The 22,672-nt window shown below is 36.2% G+C and overlaps 1 protein-coding gene across 1 annotated transcript in view; it reads right to left on the reverse strand.

Moving 5' to 3' along the window:
- The window catches only part of DNAH5 (dynein axonemal heavy chain 5), a gene marked incomplete at both ends in the record, with an annotated part of 126,683 nt that overhangs the window by 21,348 nt on the left and 82,663 nt on the right, over window positions 1–22,672 (reverse strand). The window contains 14 exons of the mRNA XM_080338591.1: window positions 2,672–2,854; window positions 3,329–3,484; window positions 4,764–5,080; window positions 6,505–6,640; window positions 7,237–7,374; window positions 8,254–8,433; window positions 9,892–10,095; window positions 12,539–12,715; window positions 12,973–13,087; window positions 14,731–14,962; window positions 15,564–15,831; window positions 16,614–16,767; window positions 18,324–18,454; window positions 21,352–21,524. Coding sequence (XP_080194717.1) covers window positions 2,672–2,854; window positions 3,329–3,484; window positions 4,764–5,080; window positions 6,505–6,640; window positions 7,237–7,374; window positions 8,254–8,433; window positions 9,892–10,095; window positions 12,539–12,715; window positions 12,973–13,087; window positions 14,731–14,962; window positions 15,564–15,831; window positions 16,614–16,767; window positions 18,324–18,454; window positions 21,352–21,524 — 2,564 coding nt within the window. The remainder of the gene's footprint in view (window positions 1–2,671; window positions 2,855–3,328; window positions 3,485–4,763; window positions 5,081–6,504; window positions 6,641–7,236; window positions 7,375–8,253; window positions 8,434–9,891; window positions 10,096–12,538; window positions 12,716–12,972; window positions 13,088–14,730; window positions 14,963–15,563; window positions 15,832–16,613; window positions 16,768–18,323; window positions 18,455–21,351; window positions 21,525–22,672) is intronic.

The raw sequence follows: 22,672 nt of genomic DNA on the forward strand, positions 1-22,672 counted from the left end.
ATACAAGTTTGACGAAGCAGAAACAATTTTTTAAAGTATAACATTATAAGCATGTTAGCATCCAATTAAATATAATAATTATCATGCTGAGAAATCATTCTGAGTCAAATTAAATTTCATGTTTTGCTGAGTTCAATTTAAAAGGTTAAATATATTTGAGAGTGCAATGCATTTAAAAACAGGAAGTGGTTTTGGTTTTTTTAAGAAGAGACTGAGAAACACACTGGAAACAAAATGACTAAACTAAAGTTGAATTAATCTTACATAAAAACCTTAGTGAAAAAAATAACCTATTAAGCTTTTTAAATATATTTTGCACAGCTGAAAGATTACACAGTTGAAAGTTTTATGCGTGTATTCAAAAATTTCCAGTCCTAACTTCAAAGATGCAAAAAACTAAGCCAAGTTTCCATATACATAAATTCAAGGAACTTGCACCAAAGAGGCTATTATCAAATATAGCTTTAAGGAATCACTTTCACAAGCTGACATCATTTTACAGGCTGTACCAAAAAATGCTAGACCTTGTTAATACCCATAAAATATAAAAGCCGCTATGTAGCTTATATCATTCTGTCACAAAATGATTAACAAGTGCAAGAATTTGCATCAACTGTTTCTTACAAAACTTGAGTCTTTTTTCACCACAAATTTTGAAATATGAATGAGAAATTCAAAAAGCTATAAAAAGTCCTCGCATATTATACATCTATCTAATTCTACAATGCTAAATATGCAAATTTTTGTCAAATTACATAACAGCCAATGTATGAAAACAATCATATAATTAAAACAGTATCAGTTATACTACATTCATACATATATCCAGCCTCCCAAATCCAATTATTCCAAGATATAGAGTAGAATGAAATTTACACAGATATACCAGCTACCCTTTGATCTTCTTATGCTTAGCTCACATCTTGCAAATTGGTTTAACATCCAGTACCAGTATTCTTACCATTAATCCATCAATTATTTGAGATGTATGCCACACAGATTCTACCAATGGGCATACCAGACAACATAGAAATGGAAAGTCAGACTTCACAAAATCTTTAAACAATGTGCTGTAAACCCTCCTTTTCTTCACTGTTTGTCCAAATCTCATTCATTCTAAGAGTAGAACCATATTAGAGACAGTGGAATGGCAAAAATTGTTTCAAAATTATTTCAAAAATTATTTCAAGCAAATCTTGAAAAACACTAACTTCAGATAAATAATCTCTTATCTTTTGAGAACAGAAGTTCCACACACACATTCTAACTCTGGATACTCTGAGAAGCTGGTCTAGAGAGCACAGTATGTCCACCCATCAGACGTTCCCAGTCAGTGGCAAAGATACCACAGAAGAGTAGAATAATTTTAGTTTGGAAGGGATTGTCCAGAAATGAACTGGTACCACCTCCTGCTCAAACCAGATCTAAATTGGTCAGTTGCTCAAAGCCATGTCCAGTTAAGTCTTGATCCCCTCCAAGAATGAGATTCTACATCTCTGGGTAACCTGTTCCTGTTTTTGACTACTCTCAACATAAATATTTTTTTTCCTAATAGCTGTTCAGAATTTCCCATGTTACAACTTGAATCCACTACTTTTCAGTCTATTGCTTTGCACCTCTGAGAAAAATTAAGTTCCTGTCTTTTCTGTGTCCTACAATCAGGTATACAACCACTGCAATGATCAGAGGAATGTGCTGATAAAATTACTGTCATTCTGAGAAAATGTACTCTGTTGCAGGGCCTGGAAGTGTAGCTAGGCATAAGGCTTTGTAAATATACACATCACAGTGTGTTTCAGACAGACAGTGATAATTCCATTACATAGTGAGTTGACAAGTTGTCACTGGTTGAAGTGAAGCTGATGGTGCAATGAAGCTGTCTGACAAAATACAAGACTTTATAGAATTAATATGATTTCTCTCATAAGATCCATGGACTGATCAGGAATGAAAAGCAACTACTTGACATTAACAAGATGGCTGAGTCCATTAAAGACAAATATCTTACATGGGAGGGAGATGAGGGAGTAGGACAGAAGGACCACAACAGATGCTACAGTAAGAAAACAAACACATTCCTCGTGTGTCATTTGACTTTGACATTGCCTGACCCTATAGTTACAGGGATTAAGTGTCCAATAGTTCAAAATATGCCAGCCAGCCTCCTTCCAGAACTGCTGGTGGCATGCTTATTGGGATTGTCATCCTGAACTTGGACTTCCTCAACTAATACATCTGCAATGTCAAAATAGGTAGTTAGCCTGTTTCCCCTTGGAGCAAGGAACTACTTCTGAATCCTTTGCACTGGGTAGTGTTGCCATAAGTTCCACAGTGTGTACACAGAACACCAGGTGTTTATTCCACACCCTTTTCTTTTACACAGGCCATTCTCATGAGGTTATAACTCACTGAGGCAGGAAAAATAAGGTGGGTTTGGTACAGTTGCAACCATAAAGACAAACAGAAACTTCCACTTGAATGATTCCATTTCTTCTGTGCCAGCTTTTAAACCATCATAAATAGGTTATATTAAGAATAATCACAATACAGAGAGCCATAAAGTTACCCTGCAATATGGGAATAGAAAGTAATAAACTAAAATGAAACTAAAACCTTGTACAAGTAGATTCAAGACATATAGCCATGAAAAAGATACAATTAATTATTTTACCTGTTTCTCTGTGAGAATGACTCTGCCTAAAAGTTGATTTTCAAGACCTTTCATGGTCACAGTAAAGTCAATGATGGAGGTTCGAGCACTAATTTCAGGAGAGTAACATGGATTTGGCAGTTTTGTGGTAATGTAAAGTCTGAAGCCATTCATAACATCTACTTCCTTATCACCAACCTTCACCTTAAGAAAAGGTATTAAAAAGTCTTGAGACATCAAGAATCAGTACAAACTCTTTCAGATATTGCATGTAGAAACAAAGGTTATATTTTTCTTTTCAAAGCCATAAAGTTCAGCTTTAAATTATACATCTGATGCAAAGAATTTGTTGCAAATATCTATGGAACACTTTAAATGACTCATTCACAGCTTATTTCCATTTTTAAAAATCGTGGTAAGAAATGGGATAAGGAACTGCATGGGTTAAATATATTAACTATTTGCAATCTTGAACTTACGCTCTGCTTTTTTTTGTATTAGTATTATTCTAATTTAATTGTGAGTTTAATCTTCTATGGTCATATACTAATTAGGAGTTACTTTGTTGAGGGTGGAGTTAGGGTGTTATTTCCACTTTTTGGTTTTTGTTTGGTTGGTTTGGATTGGGTTTTGGGGTTTTTTTTGTTTGTTTGGTTGGTTGGTTTGTGGTTTTTTTACCTTATTGGCTGAACCTGTTTTAATTAAGTTTCTTTCCAAAACATTATCAAGTGCTGGGTCAAGTTCTTCTCCGACATCTTCTATCAAAAGAGGTCTTCCCAAAGAAAGGCTGTCTTCTAAGTGATTTCTAAAATACTTGTGATTCAAAGAAGTGATCTAAAAATAAAATCACAGATGCATATATTATGCCCAGTTGCTAAGCACTTTATTTCATTTTGTTTAAATTACGGACAAAAACAATGATCCTATAGTTAGGCTAGGATTAAGGCAAAGATTGTGACCACAAGAACAGGTAGCATCAGTGTACTGTGTTCTCAGATCTCATTGAATGCAAAATTCTGTTTTACAACTAAAAAAGTAGAAGCAAAGCAACAATGAGCATCCGAAGTTTTGATATTCCACGAGCACAACTAGACCAGAAATTCACAGGAAACTTCTATCACCTCAACTTTATCTTGGATAACATCCCCAAGTCAAACTGCAACAAGACCAATTTGAACATTAGGGCTCCTTTTTTTTTTTTTTTTTGCCTTTGAAAATTAGGGGGTTATATTGAACAAACCATTTAATAGTCTTTGCTTTAAAAAATAGTTCTCAGTACAATTGTGATTAATTTTCAACATGTACACAAAGAACACTCAGCTTAGTTTGTTTATAACTCCATAGTGAAAGTCTAATAATCATTTTTTAAAATAACTAGCTAGGCAATCATTAAAGGGTTCTGCACTGTGGTAAGAATCAACATGAATGAAAGTAGTTTCCTAGTAATACTCTCAGAGCCACTCTATTACCCTACTTCAAACTCCTCTTTATCTTTTTCAGGGATATCTTTTTAAAAGCTCATTTATTGGTGTGATCATAGCCATAGCAAGCAAGGACTTTCTCATATTTTCCTCTGTTTGCACTGAATTAGTGTATCTTGCCTCAGACTGTATGTTGTTGCAATACTGTCTTCCCTGCAGAATATTTAGCACCTGACATCCATGCTAAGACATCATAAATTATCAATAATTTCTCATTAAAATATGACAAAAATATTAATATCATGCTGTGCATCTTCATTTTTGAACATATATATGAACCTTTATTAATCACTTATTTGTTGGTTTGGGTTTTTTTCTAATGCTTATAGTACTCTGCGAACATGCTTCAGCTCTTATCAGATATTATCCATGCAACCTATTTTCCAACATTTTACATTTCATTAAAATAAATTCATTAAACAAATCAAGTCAGTGGTACTAATAAGCTTCAAATGTACATTTTCATATCTAGCCAGATATCTCAAATCAACCAAAATACGAGATGTTCTTTATATCCAGACCAGGCATTGTATGTAAAAGGCATTCTCTAAGTATTATTTGAATCACTGAATTGTAATATTTGGTGAGCTAAGAGTTTCTAGAGATTATGAAAGCATCAGCATTCTTATTACCTGAAGTTCATTTCTGCCTTCCTTATTTTTAATCCAAATTTTACCCTGTGCTTGTGGATCGATTAATAAAGGATAACGAGATGCTTTAGTGACAATTATTCCATTCTGTATGGATAAGTCATCATTTGGTAATCCTTGCAGGTTCCATTCACTGATAGTTGGAGCATCAGTCAACATTTCTATGAGATTCAAGTCGTTACCAAAGGGGATTTTCCGGCTTTTCATTTCCTTTCTCCAGTCATTTAATAGCAGATTGCGAAACTCTTGGTTAAAAGGACCAGAATAGGACAGAAAAGCTGTAGCCAAGAGTACATCACCTTCAAGAGAAAAAGGAAAAAAACTCATTACAGGTTTGTTAATTCTATTCATGAATGAGCTGCTTCCTTGTCTAGTTGTTATATGGTTTGGCTGGTAACTGAAGAACACACTTTGACCCATGAAGAAGACAAAACAGCCTTTTACCCAAGGCTCATCATATGGCAAGACAATGCTACATTTCAGTAGATGCCATCTTTATCCTTACAATACAAATGAAGGAAGAGATGGGCGTCTGGCAGCCAGCCAAGGTCAACCCAACAAACATATGTAACACTATTCCAAACACTAGATGCTGCACAAGCAGGACATGGCAGAATGAAGTTACTCATAAACTTCCAATTTTATAATTTCCTTGCACAATCATAAAATGAGGCTTAATTTTTTTTTCTTTCTTTTTTTTTTTTTTTTGAAAATAGCCTTTATTTAGTATTACTAATTAAGAACAAATTATTTATTATTATTATTATTACTAATAAAAAAGTGTAACAGACATTATTGAGGTATTAAGTGTGACAAGTTTCAGTCTTTTGATCAACTTCAAAATTGCCCCCCTAAGTTTCACGACACCACAGTTGTGGTTTTTTGTACCTCTGAAGTAAGAATGCAGGATTCAAATTGAAAAAGATACTGTATTTCTATACTAAGTACCAATATTTTTTAGACTTTTTCAAGTTATCTATTAAAAAAAAAAAAAAAACATGAGCATCCGAGGAAGGTATTCTGTATTTTTAGTAAGTTAATAATACATGTACACATATTATACCATATATTACACCAGCAACTAAGATATAATAATATGTGCTTTTTACAGCATTTCAAGGCAGAAGTTGGAGAAGAAACTTCAGAACATAGTAAAGGACAAGATAAATTTTATTTACTTGATCTAACTAATAAATAAATTCTTTATTACAAAGTATTTTAGTTTCCAAATGTATGTTTATGAAATAAAAATGAGCTTCTAAGAAACAGAAATTTAATGATCATTAGTAACTCTATTTAGAAATATTGATTTCTATGTATAAATATCAGTGTCTGAGTATCAGTCTTCCTTTCATCCATATGTATTCTCAGTTACAGACATTTTATTGGCACTTGCTAATATATCACTCTCTTTGGACTACTATCTGCAAACAGCACTCAAGTTAAAACATCAGTACGCATTGCATGTTACACATATCAAGTAAAAATCCATGCACAGCATCCACAGTTACTGAATTTTTTTTTAATATGACCTTTAGTCTCATATTGCATTTTTTCCCTAACAGTGCTTTAGAAAGAGAATTAATAACAAGTGCCCTCATTTTAGCAACAGGAAAGCTAAGTTATAAAGGACAAGTTTGAAATTTTAAATGTTTTCAGTTTCACTACCCATTACGATTCAAGTGACTAACTGCCATGTTCAAAGATGTGGACAAAAACTTACCCACTAGCCTCTTGGTTTGCATGGCAAATTCTTTACTCTGCTTTGTCCACCTCTCTTTTTCACCTGCTAAACCACTTATAAGACTTGAGGCAGTTTGCATTTTATGACGGCAACGCTCAGCATCTTCAAGTAAAGTCTAGAGAAAACCATACAGAAAGCAATATGGTTAACAGTCATGTAGCTGATAGGCCAAAAAAGTGTCTACATCTAATTAAATGAGTAATTAAATAACATCTTAAGAATAAATTCTCAAATGCTTATATAATCATGCAGAGAAGAATGGAAAGCGAGATGGAAAAAATATATCAGGACAAACTATCAACAGCTGTCATGTGATTGAACTTCTAAATATTTCTGCTCTTACCTTTCATATTGATACACATGTTAAATGATATACAAAATCCCTCATACATATTAACTCTGGGGAATTCTGCCCAGAATTTCAAATAGATTATACACAGATAACATACTTTACTGACATTTGAAGTTACAATAGTAGGTCCTAAACAAATAATCCAAATAAAATTGGTTTTGTGGAGGTAGGAGCATGGGTAGTGAGAAAAGATCAATGGCAAAGGAGACAGGCAGGATCCAAAGAGGGCATATCCAAATAATATCTCTTATCCTCTGTCCATCAACATCCTTTCCAATGAATAATCGTGAAACTGTGAGAAGGTATTAAGTTGTTTTAACGTAAGGGTGGTAACTTCTTTCCTGTAAAGAGCAGTTCACCTGTTTTTCTCTCATTGCTTTTTCATACTCTGCCTGCACAATATCTAATTCTTCTTGCTTGGCACCCAGTTCTTCTTGAGCTTTCTGTAGATCCAGCATAGCAGTAGTTAGGCGATTCTCCTGGATTGCTAAATTAGCCTATGAAGCATACAAATATAAAAGTGTATTTGCACATTCAACTTCTCAAAACATTTGCTATAATGCAGTTTGAAGAGTTTTACTGTACTACATTTCAAAATCAAACTGCTCAGTAGATTTCATCATTCATTAACAACTTTCGTTTGAATTTTACAACAAATGTTTTATTGCAGGTAGCTACAGTTAAGCAGTCAATTAGAAAAACTTCTAGGAATACCAGCCATTCTCCATCTGACAAAAAAGGCAGTTTGATCTGGCCTGTAGAAAAGACTAGTGCCACTAGAAGACTATTGGAGTTCTCCAAACAATTTGCTTTGTCTAATGAAAGATATAACCTCTGACTACAAATCTTGCTTCCCTCTCAGTCATTCCTATTATAAATACAAGATATTCTGTGTTAAAATCATGCTTGACCATGTTCTTCCTGACTTCCACTCTTACCTTTTAACAACTTTTAAGCCTGTTTTTCTCTAAATAACATTGACGAACAGAGGCTCTGTGCAGTCTTATGAGCTGACATCAGGAACATTAAAAGAACCAGATCTCGAGTTTTTTCCTACTTAATTCTTAATTAAAGTAAAGCAATTCCAATAGTGAATTAAACTAGATGAGGCCTGCTTCAACACCATTCAAAAGGGGCCCAGAGGCATAAAACTGCACAATCTTTTTCATAATTTTGACAACTTACTAGTGGTAGTACATTTGAAATACATTTAGCTGTAGAGTTACTGTTTTAAGGATAATAAATTCCTACAGAAGCATGAACCAATTGGTATAAGGCAGCTGACTTTTTCCAGCAGATGACAACCTCAAGTGCACGCAGGTAGGAAGGAAAAGGAGCAAGGGACATTTGTGTGCTTCCCACTGATTAACACTTACCTTTAAAGGTAATACTTCTTTGTTGATGGAATAAAATACAGCCATCGCTTTGGTCCATGAGCAAAGGCCAGCAACATTCCCGCATACTCTCTTAGCTGTCTCAATGTTGTAGTCCACCATTTCAAAATAAGGACTCAAAAGTTCTACCACTTCTTCATTAATTGTGTCTTTTGGAAATTGCTGAGAACAAATGCAATATACATGATCTATGCGATATATGTAGACTGTATATATATATATGTATTTCAGCATGTACAGAACACTACCAAGATCACAACGTTACTTACAAACAGCTGATATGAAGTTCTCTGTCTCATGCATCTTTGAGAGCTTGCCCAAGTCATTCCACTCTGCTCTATATTCTTACAAAATGGACAAAGTTTGCCTTCATTCATAGTCTTTGCCACCTTAGACTATTCATTACCATTACACACAGCTAACTGTGGATACAAAATATCACTGATACCCTGCATGAAATTCCTTTTTTTTTTTTTTTTTAAGATGGTTAACAATAACTTTTAAGCTACTGTTCATTAATTTAACAAGCTTCAAAAAGAAAAGGAAAAACTTAGCTCTGGTTCATAAACATGCATTCTACAAGACAGTAATTTTGAAGGGCAAGCTAGCTATCTTCTTAAATTACCTGATATGATTAGTGGAAAGTGTTTCAATTTTAAGAATTTATTCTGACTTTCTCTCTTCTACAAATAACAACTCTTCCATTTCTCATTCCCAAAAGCTCTCAGTTTTCTCCCTCAAATCTATTTTGATGGTTAAATATTCTAGGTAAGTTTGGTGTTCTTTAAAGATTTATTTACAAAGTATAACAAAAGTCCATCACTGATGAACTTGAAAAATAACTGTTCCCTGAAGCACAAACAGGTTTATTTATGCACAGGCAATGAAATGTTGAAGCCCTTCAGTAAATTAAAAATCCTTATAAGTAGATGCAATGTGAATACTGCATAAATGGCATCCATAGCATTACCAATTATACAAAGTTGGTCAAGCCTGCCATCTGTGCTTTCCCGCTGGACCAGAGACAGATGAAGTAAACTCCTTGAAATGCACAAATCAGAGATAATAACATCCAGTGGGGCAAGACAAGGTACAGTTCATTCTGAGTAGATTAATCATAATATTATTAATTTAAATTATGGACAGGGATTTATTCATGAGTTACTCTTCCCAGTTCCCTAGACACGTGCTATGGAGATGAAAATCCCAAATTTAAAAAAAAATAAAATCTGACTTTGTACATCCTAATAATCAACTATTCTTTTGCAAGCCACTGCACAAGTTGCAATGCTGACAATTAGTGAAAAGTTAGGTACCAGAAAAAAGATGTTTTCCATCAGCTTTAATGAAACAGATAAGTAATGGCTACTCAAAACAAATGCTTAAAGCTTTGAATCATTTGTCAGGGAAAGTAATTTCATTGCCTTACACAGGAGAAACTATAATTGATTTATGACCTGACTTTACCAGAAAGATTTAAATTTATTTCATTATGACACTCTTATATCTATTGTGTGTCTGATATCCCTTGTGCATTTGTTCTCTTATGAACACCAGAGACAGCACTGTTCCCTATTTTCTTAAACTAAAAAACTATTTAAAAGAAGGTTGCACAAGCACCTGTAGGTTCTGTAAGAAGTTCCCTGCTGTCATCAGTTTCAAGGATTCCTGCCAGGATGGAATGGTACAGCATTTTTCCTGATCAATTTTCACATTGTTCACTTTTCGCTGGAAGAGCAGCAACACACAGTCCATGATACGCATAATGAGGTGAGGAGGTCGACCCAGTGTACGGACAGTGGCAATATCTGCAGGTTTTATTGTCTATAAATTCAAAACAAAGGATAAAGCAGTTACTGTTTATTTATTATAAGACATAGAGTACTAGCTCACCAACAGTATAAATCCATAGGAAATTTTTTTTTTTGTAATCATATTATTTTTGACTGAAAATAATTTTACGTCTAAGAAGCATGACGCTAGAATGACCCTCCAACCAGGTTTTCAATACTACCTCCTAGCAACTACTAGGAAATCTCAGCTCAGCCACCTCCACAGCAGCACCAAAAAGCTTAAAACTACCATGTACATTTTTGACAAAACAAAGAGCAAAACAGAAATGTCTTGAAATTTTACCTATTTTTAAAAAATGAAAACGTATTGACCAGAAACTGAGTCTAGAAAGGAAAATACAGTATGTTGATATTTGGCAAATGAAGGTGAATTAAGGAAACCAGTGATATGGCCTGATAGACATATAAATTTGCACCTTCTGATTCATCCTACTGGGAATGATCCTGTTGTAGAAGCAGGTCTGTGAGAAAGACAAATAAATTATAATAATGTATGAAAACCTAGGCTCGTAACGTCAAGTAAGCCTAAGGTGCACATCTAATAGAGTATCACAGAATCACAGAATGTTAGGGATTGGAAGGGATCTTGAAAGATCATCTAGTCCAATCCCCCTGCTGGAGCAGGAACACCTAGATGAGGTTACACAGGAAGGCATCCAGGTGGGTTTTGAATGTCTCCAGAGAAGGAGACTCCACAACCTCTCTGGGCAGCCTGTTCCAGTGTCTGTTACCCTCACTGAGAAGAAGTTTCTTATCACATTTAAGTGGAACCTCTTGTGTTCCAGTTTGTATCCACTGCCCCTTGTCTTATCACTGGTTGTCACCAAGAAGAGCCTGGCTCCATCCTCGTGACACTCACCCTTCATATCTTTATAAACATAAATGAGGTCACCCCCTCAGTCTCCTCTTCTCCAAGCTAAAAAGACCCAGCTCCCTCAGCCTTTCCTCATAAGGAAGATGTTCCACTCCCTTTGTTGCCCTGGGCTGGACCCTCTCCAGCAGTTCCCTGTCCTTCTTGAACTGAGGGGCCCAGAACTGGACACAATATTCCAGATGCGGTCTCACCAGGGCAGAGTAGAGGGGGAGAAGAACCTCTCTTGACCTACTAACCACACCCCTTCTAATACACCCTAGGATGCCGTTGGCCTTCTTGGCCACAAGGGCACAGTGCTGGCTCATGGTCATCCTGTTGTCCACCAGGATCCCCAGGTCCCTTTCCCCTACACTGCTCTCTAATATGTAATTTCCCAACCTATACTGGAACCTGGGGTTGTTCCTGCCCAGATGCAGGACTCTACACTTGCACTTGTTATATTTCATTAAATTTTTCCCCACCCAGCTCTCCAGCCTGATACAACTCTCCTATGATACAAAACTGGGAGGAGTGGCTGATACGCCAGAAGGCTGTGCTGCCATACAGTGAAACCTGGACAGGCTGGAGAGTTGGGCAGGGAAAAATTTAACGAAATATAACAAAAAAAAAGTGTAGAGTCTTGCATCTGGGTAGGAACAACTCCAGGTTCCAGTATAAGTTGAGGAATGACCTGTTAGAGAGCAGCGTAGGGGAAAGGGACCTGGGGGTCCTGGTGGACAGCAGGACGACCATGAGCCAGCACTGTGCCCTTGTGGCCAAGGCCAATGGCATCCTGGGGTGTATTAGAAGGGGGGTGGTTAGTAGGTCAAAAGAGGTTCTCCCTCCCCTCTACTCTGCCCTGGTGAGACCACACCTGGAATATTGTGTCCAGTTCTGGGCCCCTTAGTTCAAGAAAGACAGGGAACTGGTGGAGAGAGTCCAGCACAGGGCAACAAAGATGATTAAGGGAGTGAAACATCTCCCTTATGAGGAAAGGCTGAGGGAGCTGGGTCTCTTTAGCTTCGAGAAGAGGAGACTGAGGGGTGACCTCATTCATGTTTACAAATATATAAAGGGTGAGTATCACGAGGATCGAGCCAGGCTCTTCTCGGTGACAACCAATGGTAGCACAACGGGTAATGGGTTCAAATTGGAACACAAGAGGTTCCACTTAAATGTGAGTAGAATCTTCTTCAGAATGAAGGTAACAGAACACTGGAACAGGCTGCCCAGGGAGGCTGTGGAGTCTCCTTCCCTGGAGACATTCAACACCCGCCTGGACGCCTTCCTGTGTAACCTCATCTAGGTGTTCCTGCTCCAGCAGGGGGATTGGACTAGATGATCTTTCAGGATCCCTTCCAATCCCAAACATTCTGTGATTCCGTTATTCTGTGGAAAAAAGAAAAACAAAACTGAGCCTAAAAAGCCTCAAAACGTGTACTTCTTTTAACACATTTTCTGTCAACTGATGAGTTATATGATGGACCCACAATCCTATATTTGTTTTCAAAGTCCATCTTCTCAGCAGCAAAATAATGTCGTACCTGATCCAAGTACTAACCTGTAAGGCTGCTTCTGCCTCTTCCAAAGCGGGCTTAGCGGCTTCCAACTTCTCTTCAGCAATGGCTTTGTCAACTGAGATACTGTCTACAATAGCTTGAGCTTTATCTTTCACTTTTTGAACGTCACCTTTCACCTTCTCAGCAGCCTGTGCTTTTACAGTAACTTCTTTCAATACCTAGAATGTGAAAAAAACACATGCCAAATGTTAAAGAAAATACCAAGTTGGCAGAATGTATTAATTTTTGTTGTAAAATTCTGTTGAATTCCAGAACCAGAAAATTCAAACAAGAGCACTTTCATCACTGTTATAACTTTCCAAAATCCCTTTTTTCCCAGGTCTTAATGTTCTTTTATTTTATTAATATTTTCAAAATAGAAAAATAAAAAGAGAAAAAAAATCAAGCAGCAATACACTTTGAAGGCTATACATACCATGTCAGCTTTTTCATTGGCAATTTGAAGTTCCTTTTCTTTCACTTCCAGCTCTCTGCTTAGAGCTGCCACTGACTCAGAGGCTTCTTTCAATTTTTCCAGTCCAGTATTCACTCTGGAGTTAACAAACAAAATAAAAAGCATGTAATTCCCTGTGTAATTTACACTCCACTTTTGAAATTATTCCATCAATAGAAGGAATCACATATGTCAGAATGAACATTAGCAAAAGATGTTTTACACCAAAAATAAAACATGCACAGGAACTTTCACATATGTGTCTGATGTCTTAGGAATCAAGAAAGCCAACAATAAAGAATTACACGAAGAGACTGAAATTTTACTCACTTCTAAATCAAACGCTATGCCTTTACAATTGCATAAAAATCCTTTATGTTGGCTCCATATCTGTCACTGTCCCGGTTGAGCTCCAATCTGATAATCAAACAACTTACCTCTATACAGCAGAAAGCATTTTCTGATCACTAAAATCCTAAGAAATACTTCAAATCACTATTTCTTGTTTGAAAAGTGTAATGAACAGGCTAAGAAAATCAAAATATTGAAATCAAGGCCAAAGAAAAGAGTGTAACAGAAATACAGCATTGAGATACTACTTTTCGCATTCAGTATTAAAATGCCCCTTTAGCAGTACTTTCTGTCTATTAAAAAGTAAGTCCTCACTTGGGACTTTTCAAAAAAGTTTAAGTGGCCTCTCCAGAGGCTGCTATTGCAAAAGCTAAGCAGTACTTGGACAGTTAAACAAATACAGAAGAACAGATAAAGAATAATACCTGCCAAAGCCACTCAGGTTAAGTGAAACAAATTGACATGCATGAAGTAATCTGGTACATTTCAGAAGGTAAAAACCATGATCAGACCTTTCTGTTTTACAAGACTTTACCTATAACATAACTACAGATTTCTAACTCAGTTTGGCTTTGAAGCCAAAGAATATTTCAAAGTGAAATAAACTAGTTTGGGTCTTTCTTAAAGGCTTCCAGATCTTTGTGACAATCTTTTAAAATCAAGAAGACAGTTTTTCTTAAGAGTGATACCAGTTACTGCACTAAATGTTAATTTTACATTCTATTTGAGTATTTCTGACATGAAGACAAATTTTCAAATAGACTTCATTAGCTTAATAAAGTATCTGAAAAGGAGTATAAACATAACAAGACCATTTTAACAATCTAGGAGTAAAAAGCTCAGCAGCTGATATTAGGCTCTATGATCACAAAATCAAAAATGCCAAGGGTGTTTCTACATGTTCGTATCAGAAGGATACAACTGTTTAGCAAGAAAACAAAAATTGGTCTCTGGTTAATTAAATGCTATTGTGAATATATTATGAAATTACATGTAATTTTTTTCCTTTACTCCTTAAATATACATGGGAATCATTTACACTCACCTTTTTCCCTACCAGCTTGTTTTTCCTACATCACTACCATTTCTCCCCCTCCAAAAATACATAGTCTTTAACTTATATGCCAAGAGTAACTTTAATATTTGATCATGTTACACCTTTACAGAGTGTTAAGAAATTTAAAAAGAAAAGAAAAAAGAAAAGGAAAGGGAAAGGGAAAGGGAAAGGGAAAGGGAAAGGGAAAGGGAAAGGGAAAGGGAAAGGGAAAGGGAAAGGAAATTTTACTGTGCAAAGAGACAAGCCACGCATTGAAGTGAAGCGGATCAGAACATGGGAAAGAACCTTGGAAAGAAAACTACAGAACGACAGTAGTAAACAAAGCATTTTACCTGTTTGCTAATGTCTGCACTTCAGCATGCTTTTCTTTGTATGTGATTTTATATCCCTGAATAAAGGACAGGTAGGATTTGGGAGTCACATGTGTAGAACGTCTGTATCTTTGAAAGTAATCAGAACACTTCTCTGCCACTCCATCCTGGAACAAGCCCATACACTGCACAATTTCCTTCTTTGTATCAGCAGTGCAGTCCATATCAAATGAGGACAGGAAATGTTCAGATACTTAGGAAAGAAAGAAAGAAAAACATAAATGTAAACAAATATTCAGGAGAAACTCTTAGCTTATATAACAAGGCAATATTGAACACATCAGCATGCCTTCTGTCTGGCTTTCACACAGCTTCTGAAACCCCAGCCTTCTTTACTCTTCACCATCAGATTCTTAACATTATTCCATGCTTCTCAATAAAAAAGTATAGCCAGGGATCTGGTATTCTTTCACCTCCAAAGTGTGCAACGGCTTTTTCTCTCTAAACCTAACTGCTAGCTACAAGGAACTGGGTAATCACAGCCTTCCTCTGTATGCCTGATCACAAGCACAGTCACTAATAGTCTCTTTCTTTAGTAGTATTTTGCCGTCTTTACTAACGTCTCTAAGCCATCTTCAATGGGAATTTTTCTTCAAACAGTGTTCAAAGCCTTTCCTCTATTAAAAACAACAGTTTAATACAGTAAGCTTTAAAGAAGAAAACATCTATATCAAATTATAGAACCTAGTAAGTTCTTTTTTACCAGTGTGCTGGCAAAATTCAAAGTGCTTAAAACAACTTCATTACCACCAATCAGATAATTAAATGTCTGCAAAGACAAAACCCACACCTACCTGCCACTAGAGCATCCTTAGGCCATCGGCTGAACCAATCTATAGTGCATCCAGAAATGAGAGCAGGGAACTTCAGGGCTCTATTTCGGAATTTTTCACCTACTGGTGAAAAGCAAAGAACCACATGAAGGTTCTGACGGACTCTGGTCATGAAGTAGTCATATAGAACCTCACTGGTTGGAGATTTACGTGGATGTTCTTTTTTGAAAGTAGGTATGAGGTCACTAATGATCTCGTCTATTTCATCACGTGTAAATAAGTTTGACACCTTGGAAAAAAGGAAGATTTTTTCACAATTTAAGAGATGATAAAACATAGAGTATGTAGCACAAGGTTCATTTAATGCATAGCATGGCAGGAAGAGACATACATTTCAGACACTGAAGTTATTAAGACCTACTCCACATAGTTAAACTAGAACTTTTACTGAATTGCTTCCATTAAACACACTGAAATCTAACATGCTGTAAAAGTAAAACCCATTCTCCTATTTGAAAAAAAAAAAAAAAGAATCTATGTATAATAGCTTTATTTTCTTCTCTTAATATTCTAATAACTAGTAGAAATTACTCTGAAACACACCTCAAAATAATAAATAGATTGAGAAAGAGAGAGAGAGATAGCTTTTCAAAAAAAAAAAAAAAAACAGTAAAAGCCATCCCGTCCATTCTGGACATAAATTTACCATACAAAAAACTAATTCTACACTAATATTTAATTTAACAGACAGTTTTGTTAAACTTCAGTTATTCTCCCCAAGTCTCAGGCTATTCCTCATGCCCCTAACAGATTGTCAATACATTTAAAAGGCTATGACTTAGATAATTTCTCTGTATTGAATGATGATGCTCATTCTTAATTTTACAATAACTCTAAGCAGTATAATGGATCGTTTCCATTTCATACTGTAATGATAAAAAGCACTGGAGTTTTAGTTTGTAAAAGTGTGTCCATTGACACACAAAAAAATATTCAAATAAATTTGGTTATTTTATTTCAGAATTATAAAACTTAAAAAGAAGAAAAAAATATAATGAGAAGGAACCTTACCTCTCCTGATGATAAAACGTTGTTCAGGTACTCCAAGAAAGACTCATCTTTGATCTCGTTGTCTGTAAAAAGAAAACAGATGCCTATGCCTTGCAGTCCTGCTGTTCTGTACAAGAATTTCAGATCTTCCATCAAGTTCAAATTGTTGTATGATCTACAAAAAAAAAAAGACAGTTGTACTAATATTCATTCAATTTTAAAAGGGCTACAAGTTAATAAAAAAAAAAAAGTAACTTTAAAAAATAATTTCTTCATATTCAAGGCAAAAAAGTACCAAGGTCCAAGAATTTTCTTCTAGTTTAGGAGGAAAAACAAAGTTCATTTCAAAGTCTGACATTGTATACCTAATCTATTCTTTTCACTGCTCTCTTTTCACTTCCCATATCAATTTAAAAAAAAAAAAAAAAAAAAACTGAAGTCTTATACTATTTATTTATCTTTTGCTAGAAAATGTGAAAAGACAGAGAGGTGTTGTCTCACAGGATTTTGTCATGTGCTGGATGCAAGAACATCAAGCAGATCACACTTCTACACTTGCTTGCTGATGAACTTGCAGGACTCCAAGGGGTTTGTAAGGCAGGATTATGTTTTATCAGAATCTTTGATGCGTTTTTCCCAAAATCATGTTTATTCAAATCCTTACTCAGTACATTCTTCATGATAGTTTCTTTAATTCATCTGGTGCACACACCAAGTTTACAAGCCTTCAGGTATAACGCAAGTATAAGGGTTCCCAGGATCTTTTCTGGACTTTTTTTTTTTTTTCGTGGGCTTTATATAGGTTTTCTTATGGTCCTCAGGTGTCAGGGAAACTTCAAGCGGGAAGCTGCACACTATTTTCCTAATTCAATATTTCACCCTGTAGTGGTTTCATAATTCTTCATGAATGATATCCAGCAATTTGTTACTGCTTGTTTTGTCAACTGTACTGTAATCTCTCTTGAAGTCATTCCTATTTCAGATAGATCCTCTGATGAGATCCTCACCAAGAGGTATTCCCACATGTGAGTCTACAATTTCTTCTGCAGCCAACACAGCTGCAAAAGAATTAAAATTATTTAGCTTCAATGACATCTTATTTACGTGCTAAAAATATTTCCTGATCACAGTTTCTCCTGCAGATGTTTTGGGAGGCACTCACACCAAAATACTTAGAGAAGGATTCATAATTTATTTTTTGTATCTTTTGTGAGTTATTCCAAAAGAAACCACATTAGGTTGAAGAATATGAAATAAGGCAAGATATGCTTGGAAAAGTCTATCAAAATACTGATATACATAAGGCCTACCAAACTAATGGGCCGGGATGATGATTCTACCTCCTCACACAGGCATTATTTCAAATACTACAAGATAAACTCCTAAAGGCATTATGGATAGTTACTACCTACAAATACGTTCAGTACAACTTGATATACTATGTGAAGACAGAGTAAAGATAACTTGACGTTGCCAATATTCCTTCTCATTCTGTGAAACACAAAAAAGAGTTTACTACTCCCAATATGGAAAAAGCTCTGGCATATTGTAGAAAATCAAGCACATTTACTAAGTCTCAAAGGATTTTCATGTCTTTCCAGTCTATGCAACAGTGCTCAGCCTATGTTAAGCTTATTCTTTCTCCCACTGCAGAGACTGGAAGCCTGTTTTATTAATAGGAAGAGTTCAAACAAAAAGCACTTATTTACTTAAATTTTAATTAATGCTCACCTTGTTAACGTTATCTGAAACGTATCATAGCCAGCTATGAAAGATGCCAGCCTTGTCAAGCTCTGCTTTCCTGAGCCACCAACTCCAACTAAAAGAGCATTTCCACTAGGAGTTCGAATCACCCGAGAAATCTGTATAAGATCAGAGTCATTTATTGCTACAATGTGTAAAAGTTATACACCCAAAAATCCTATGTTACTGTAGTAAAAAAGTTATATTACTAACGCAGAACAAACAAGAATATTAAGGTTTAATTAATGGATTCTATATTACTATTAACATCTTCTGTAGACATTTGCACTTTGCAATATTTTCTGTAAACTTTCCAATATTATAGTAACCGCTTGATTCTATCACTGTAAACTTTTAATTATCAGTAGAAATGTAACTCACACTTTGACAAAGCACAAGTGGATCTCACCTGTGATTTGTTAGCAAAGTGCTGTCACAACATGGTAGATTAATAAAATTGGGAAGGAAATAATAATTTCCCCAATATCATACTCTCTGGACAACTTCAGTAAAAGTCATCTCTCCAGGCCCCTTAATTGTGACCAAAAAGACAAGTTGTTCAAAGTGTGTTAAATCCAGGACAAACATTCTCCAGTATTCTGTGCAGCAGGTAATAATACTGGCTTTATAATCAAACTTCTTAAGCTTCTTGTTTACTTTCTTATAAAAATGCACAGTATAAGTATGAATATTTGGTCCCAGTGAAAGATCTCCCAGGCAGATTTCCCTTTCTTGCTCATTTAATTATTTATTTTTTAAAGCAAAAGCTAGTAGTTACCTACTACTCCACATTTACCTTCAATTCAGGACAGTGCAATGTAAATAGACCTTTTGCAGTTCAGAGCAAAAAAAATGTTCAGCACTGTGAACTGCATGCAGCACCTGTCTCATCATCCACAGCAAAAAAAAACAATGCCAAGAAATCTAGAAACAGGCAGAAGGTGTTACCTGATGCTGAGAAAACATGCCTTTAAGCACAGGAGAGAAACTTGTTCCGTACCCCATCAGTTGCATGTGGACAGATACTCTTGGCACACAGAAGAGCCTATGTTAATTTCCAGAACAGCATGGAGCCACTTGTCTCTCAAAGGCAAGGTAATAATAAGCAGCTGGCTAGCAGCTGGTCTCCTCTGCACAAGGAGTGACCCAGAGTATTGGCTCCTTTTCTCTTTATTATCTTGAACATCCTGCTGATGCTCCTAGAATTCCATCACGCCAATAAGCAGTCTACAATACCTATTTACTTGCCTTTCCTCTAACGTACTTTTTTTTTAAAGTTATTAAAAATAGTCATGTCAATTTCCTGCAGTTTTAAGCCAATGCATTTTTATGTATTGCATGCAATGTACTTTCTGTTTTTCATAGGTTAAAGTTTCAGAAGCAAAGATAAAGTATGAAAGTTTGCTCTAATCATACTTAGTATTTAGCCAGAGAAAGAAAAATAGATTTGCACACCACCCTTGGAATATTACTAATCACTTATGGCAACTAGATTTTTTCCAGGCAGAGGCACAAATGCTGTGAATTGGAAGCTTTGTTATCTGTTTAAAATATTCCTCAGCTTTAACTCATTGAAGTCATACTATATTAGCTCAGATTAGGCATTACCTTAACTGTTCTTACCTAGCTTTCTCTTAGAATCTGTCTCAAGTCCAACTAATACATAAAGCTCAGATATACCCAGCTGTAAATGCTGCTTTCAAGAATATGGGATCAGAGAAGCACTATACATTTTATCCAAGTGAAAGTTAAGGTAAGGTTTCAGATATTTATCATCTAGCTACCCAAAGAAATGATCCCTGATGAGAGGTGGCTCTTCAGTGGAGAGGAGGGTGAGGAAAAAAAAAAAAAGGCTTGATCCTGAATTTATATAGATTTTTTTTACTAGAAATAAACCAGAATCTTGTGTGATTATAACAATTGTCCTGAAGAAATCCATAGCAGAACATTATCTATTTTGCAGAGAAGGCCTTAAAAGTAAGGGACTAATTTTGTGAAATGACAAGAAACCACCCCAAAATTTTGAAAACTGTGGATGCAATGTTTTTGTAAATTATTATTAAATTTCTATTGTTTTGGTATTTATTGTATTATTTGTTAGAACAGTATAATCCAATATGCAGTTCTTAATAATTTATGAGAAGAAATACAGATAATCTCAATGTGCAACTGAGAAACAATTGAGGGTTTAGTGGGTACTTTTGTTTTGGGTTCATTGTGGTAGGTTTTTTTGTTTGTGGGGAGTGTTTGTTTTTTAAATGCTTCTCCTTTGTATAAAGCCTATTCTGAGTGGACAATTATATCAAAATGTGCTGTGCTAAAAATTATGGTAAACTCCAATCCACATTCAAATTAATTTTAAAAGACATGAGCATGCTGTGGATCTACAAAGGAAATTTGTACTGTGTTTATTCCTTCGCTGCTGTGCCTACTCCTTCATAAGCAAGCAATGATGTCCTAACCTGAATTTAATTTTACTCATGCCCACAAAAGCAGAGCTCTCAGAAGAATAAACAAAAAGAAAGGCTGAGATAGAGTTAGAAAACCTTGTTTCCTCAAAAATAAGACAGGGTCTTATACAATTTTTGCTCCAAATGATGCTTACTTCTTTACATGTGTAGCTGCCTGGACACTATTTAAATTGACCTTTTTTATGAACTGTAACCAGGGCTTATTTTTGGAGCAGGGCTTATATTTCTAGCATCCTCAAAAATCCTGAAAAATCATGCTAGGGCTTATTTTTGGGGCTTGCCTTATTTTCAAGGAAACAGGGTAGTTAAGACTATGATCCCACTAGACATAAAATACAGATACAAAAGAATAGTTTCATATGGTGAATTTTCAGAAACGCGGAGTTTTAATACCTAGTCACAGAGTGATAGACAAAATACTTGCTAGCAATAAATTACCTGCTTCAGCTTTAGAAGTAATCTATTTTGATTCATGCGTACCTCCATTTATAGGTGTTGAGGGCAAGTGAACAACAACAACAATAGGCAATCCAGTAAGAGTATACCTTGACTAAATGAATCATAGCATCCTCAAAGAAAACCATGTCCATTCCAGTACCACGGACGTTCTCATTGTACCTTTGCAAAAACATATTTAAACGATTCCGTAGCTGATGAAAGGAGTGAATTGGCTCATAGATTTTGGGCATATTTAAATTGACTTCATCTGATTTTTCACCTAAAACAAAAAACGAGTAACAAAACCTTAGCAGTTTAAATGACTGACAAAGGAGAAGATTGGAGAAGATTGTTCTGGGACTTATTGAAAAACATCGGAATGATAACACAGTCCTTGGTCCCAACTAGCACAGGTTCATGAGGGGAAAGTCCTGCTTAACAAATTTAACTTCTTTCTTCCACAAGGTTACCCACTTAGTTGACCAAGGGAAGCCTGTCAATGTGATCTTTTTGGATTTCAGTAAAGCCTTTGATACTGTCTTTCACAGCATCCTCCTGGACAAGATGTCCAGCATATAGCTGGATAAACACACAATACAGTGGGTGAGCAATTGGCTGATGGGTCAGGCTCAAAGGGTTCTAGTGAGTGGGGTTATTTTGGGCTGGTGACCAGTCACTAGCGAGGTTCCACAGGGATTCATCTTAGGGCCACCACTCTTCAGTGTCTTCATAAATGACTTAGACTCAGGACTTGAGGGAATGCTAAGTGAGTTCACTTATGACACAAAATTGGGAGGAGCTGTTGATACTCTCAAGGGCAGAGAGGCACTGCAGAGGGGTCTGGGCAAATTGGAGAACTGGGCAATCACCAACCACATGAAGTTTAACAAGGGCAAGTACTGGATTTTGCACCTGGGACATGGCAACCCTGGCTGTACATACAGACTGGGGAATGAGATGCTGGAAGGCAGCTCAGCATAGATATATCTGGAGGTTCTGGTCGATGGCAAGTTGAACATGAGCCAACAGTGTGCCCTGGTAGCCAAAACGGCAAACCATGTCCTGGGGTGCGCCAAGCACAGCATTGCCACCCGGGTGAGGGAGGCTACTAGAAAGTGTCCAGAGGAGAGCTACAAGCTGGTGAAGGGTTTGGAGAAGAAGCCATATGAAGAGCAGCTAAAGTCACTGGGTTTGCTCAGCCTGGAGAGAAGGAGACTAAGGTGAGACCTCAGCATGGCTACAGCTTCCTCACAAGCAGAGGAGGAGCGGCAGGCGCTGATCTCTTCTCTCTGGTGACCAACAAGAGAACCCGAGGGAATGGCAGGAAGATGTGCCAAGGGAGGTTTAGGCTGGATATTAGGAAAAGGTTATTCATGCAGAGGATGGTGGAGCACTGGAACAGGCTCCCCAGGGAGGCAGTCATGGCCC

Source organism: Nesoenas mayeri, assembly GCF_963082525.1.
Source record: "Nesoenas mayeri genome assembly, chromosome: 2".
In the NCBI taxonomy this organism is placed as follows: Eukaryota; Metazoa; Chordata; class Aves; order Columbiformes; family Columbidae; genus Nesoenas; species Nesoenas mayeri.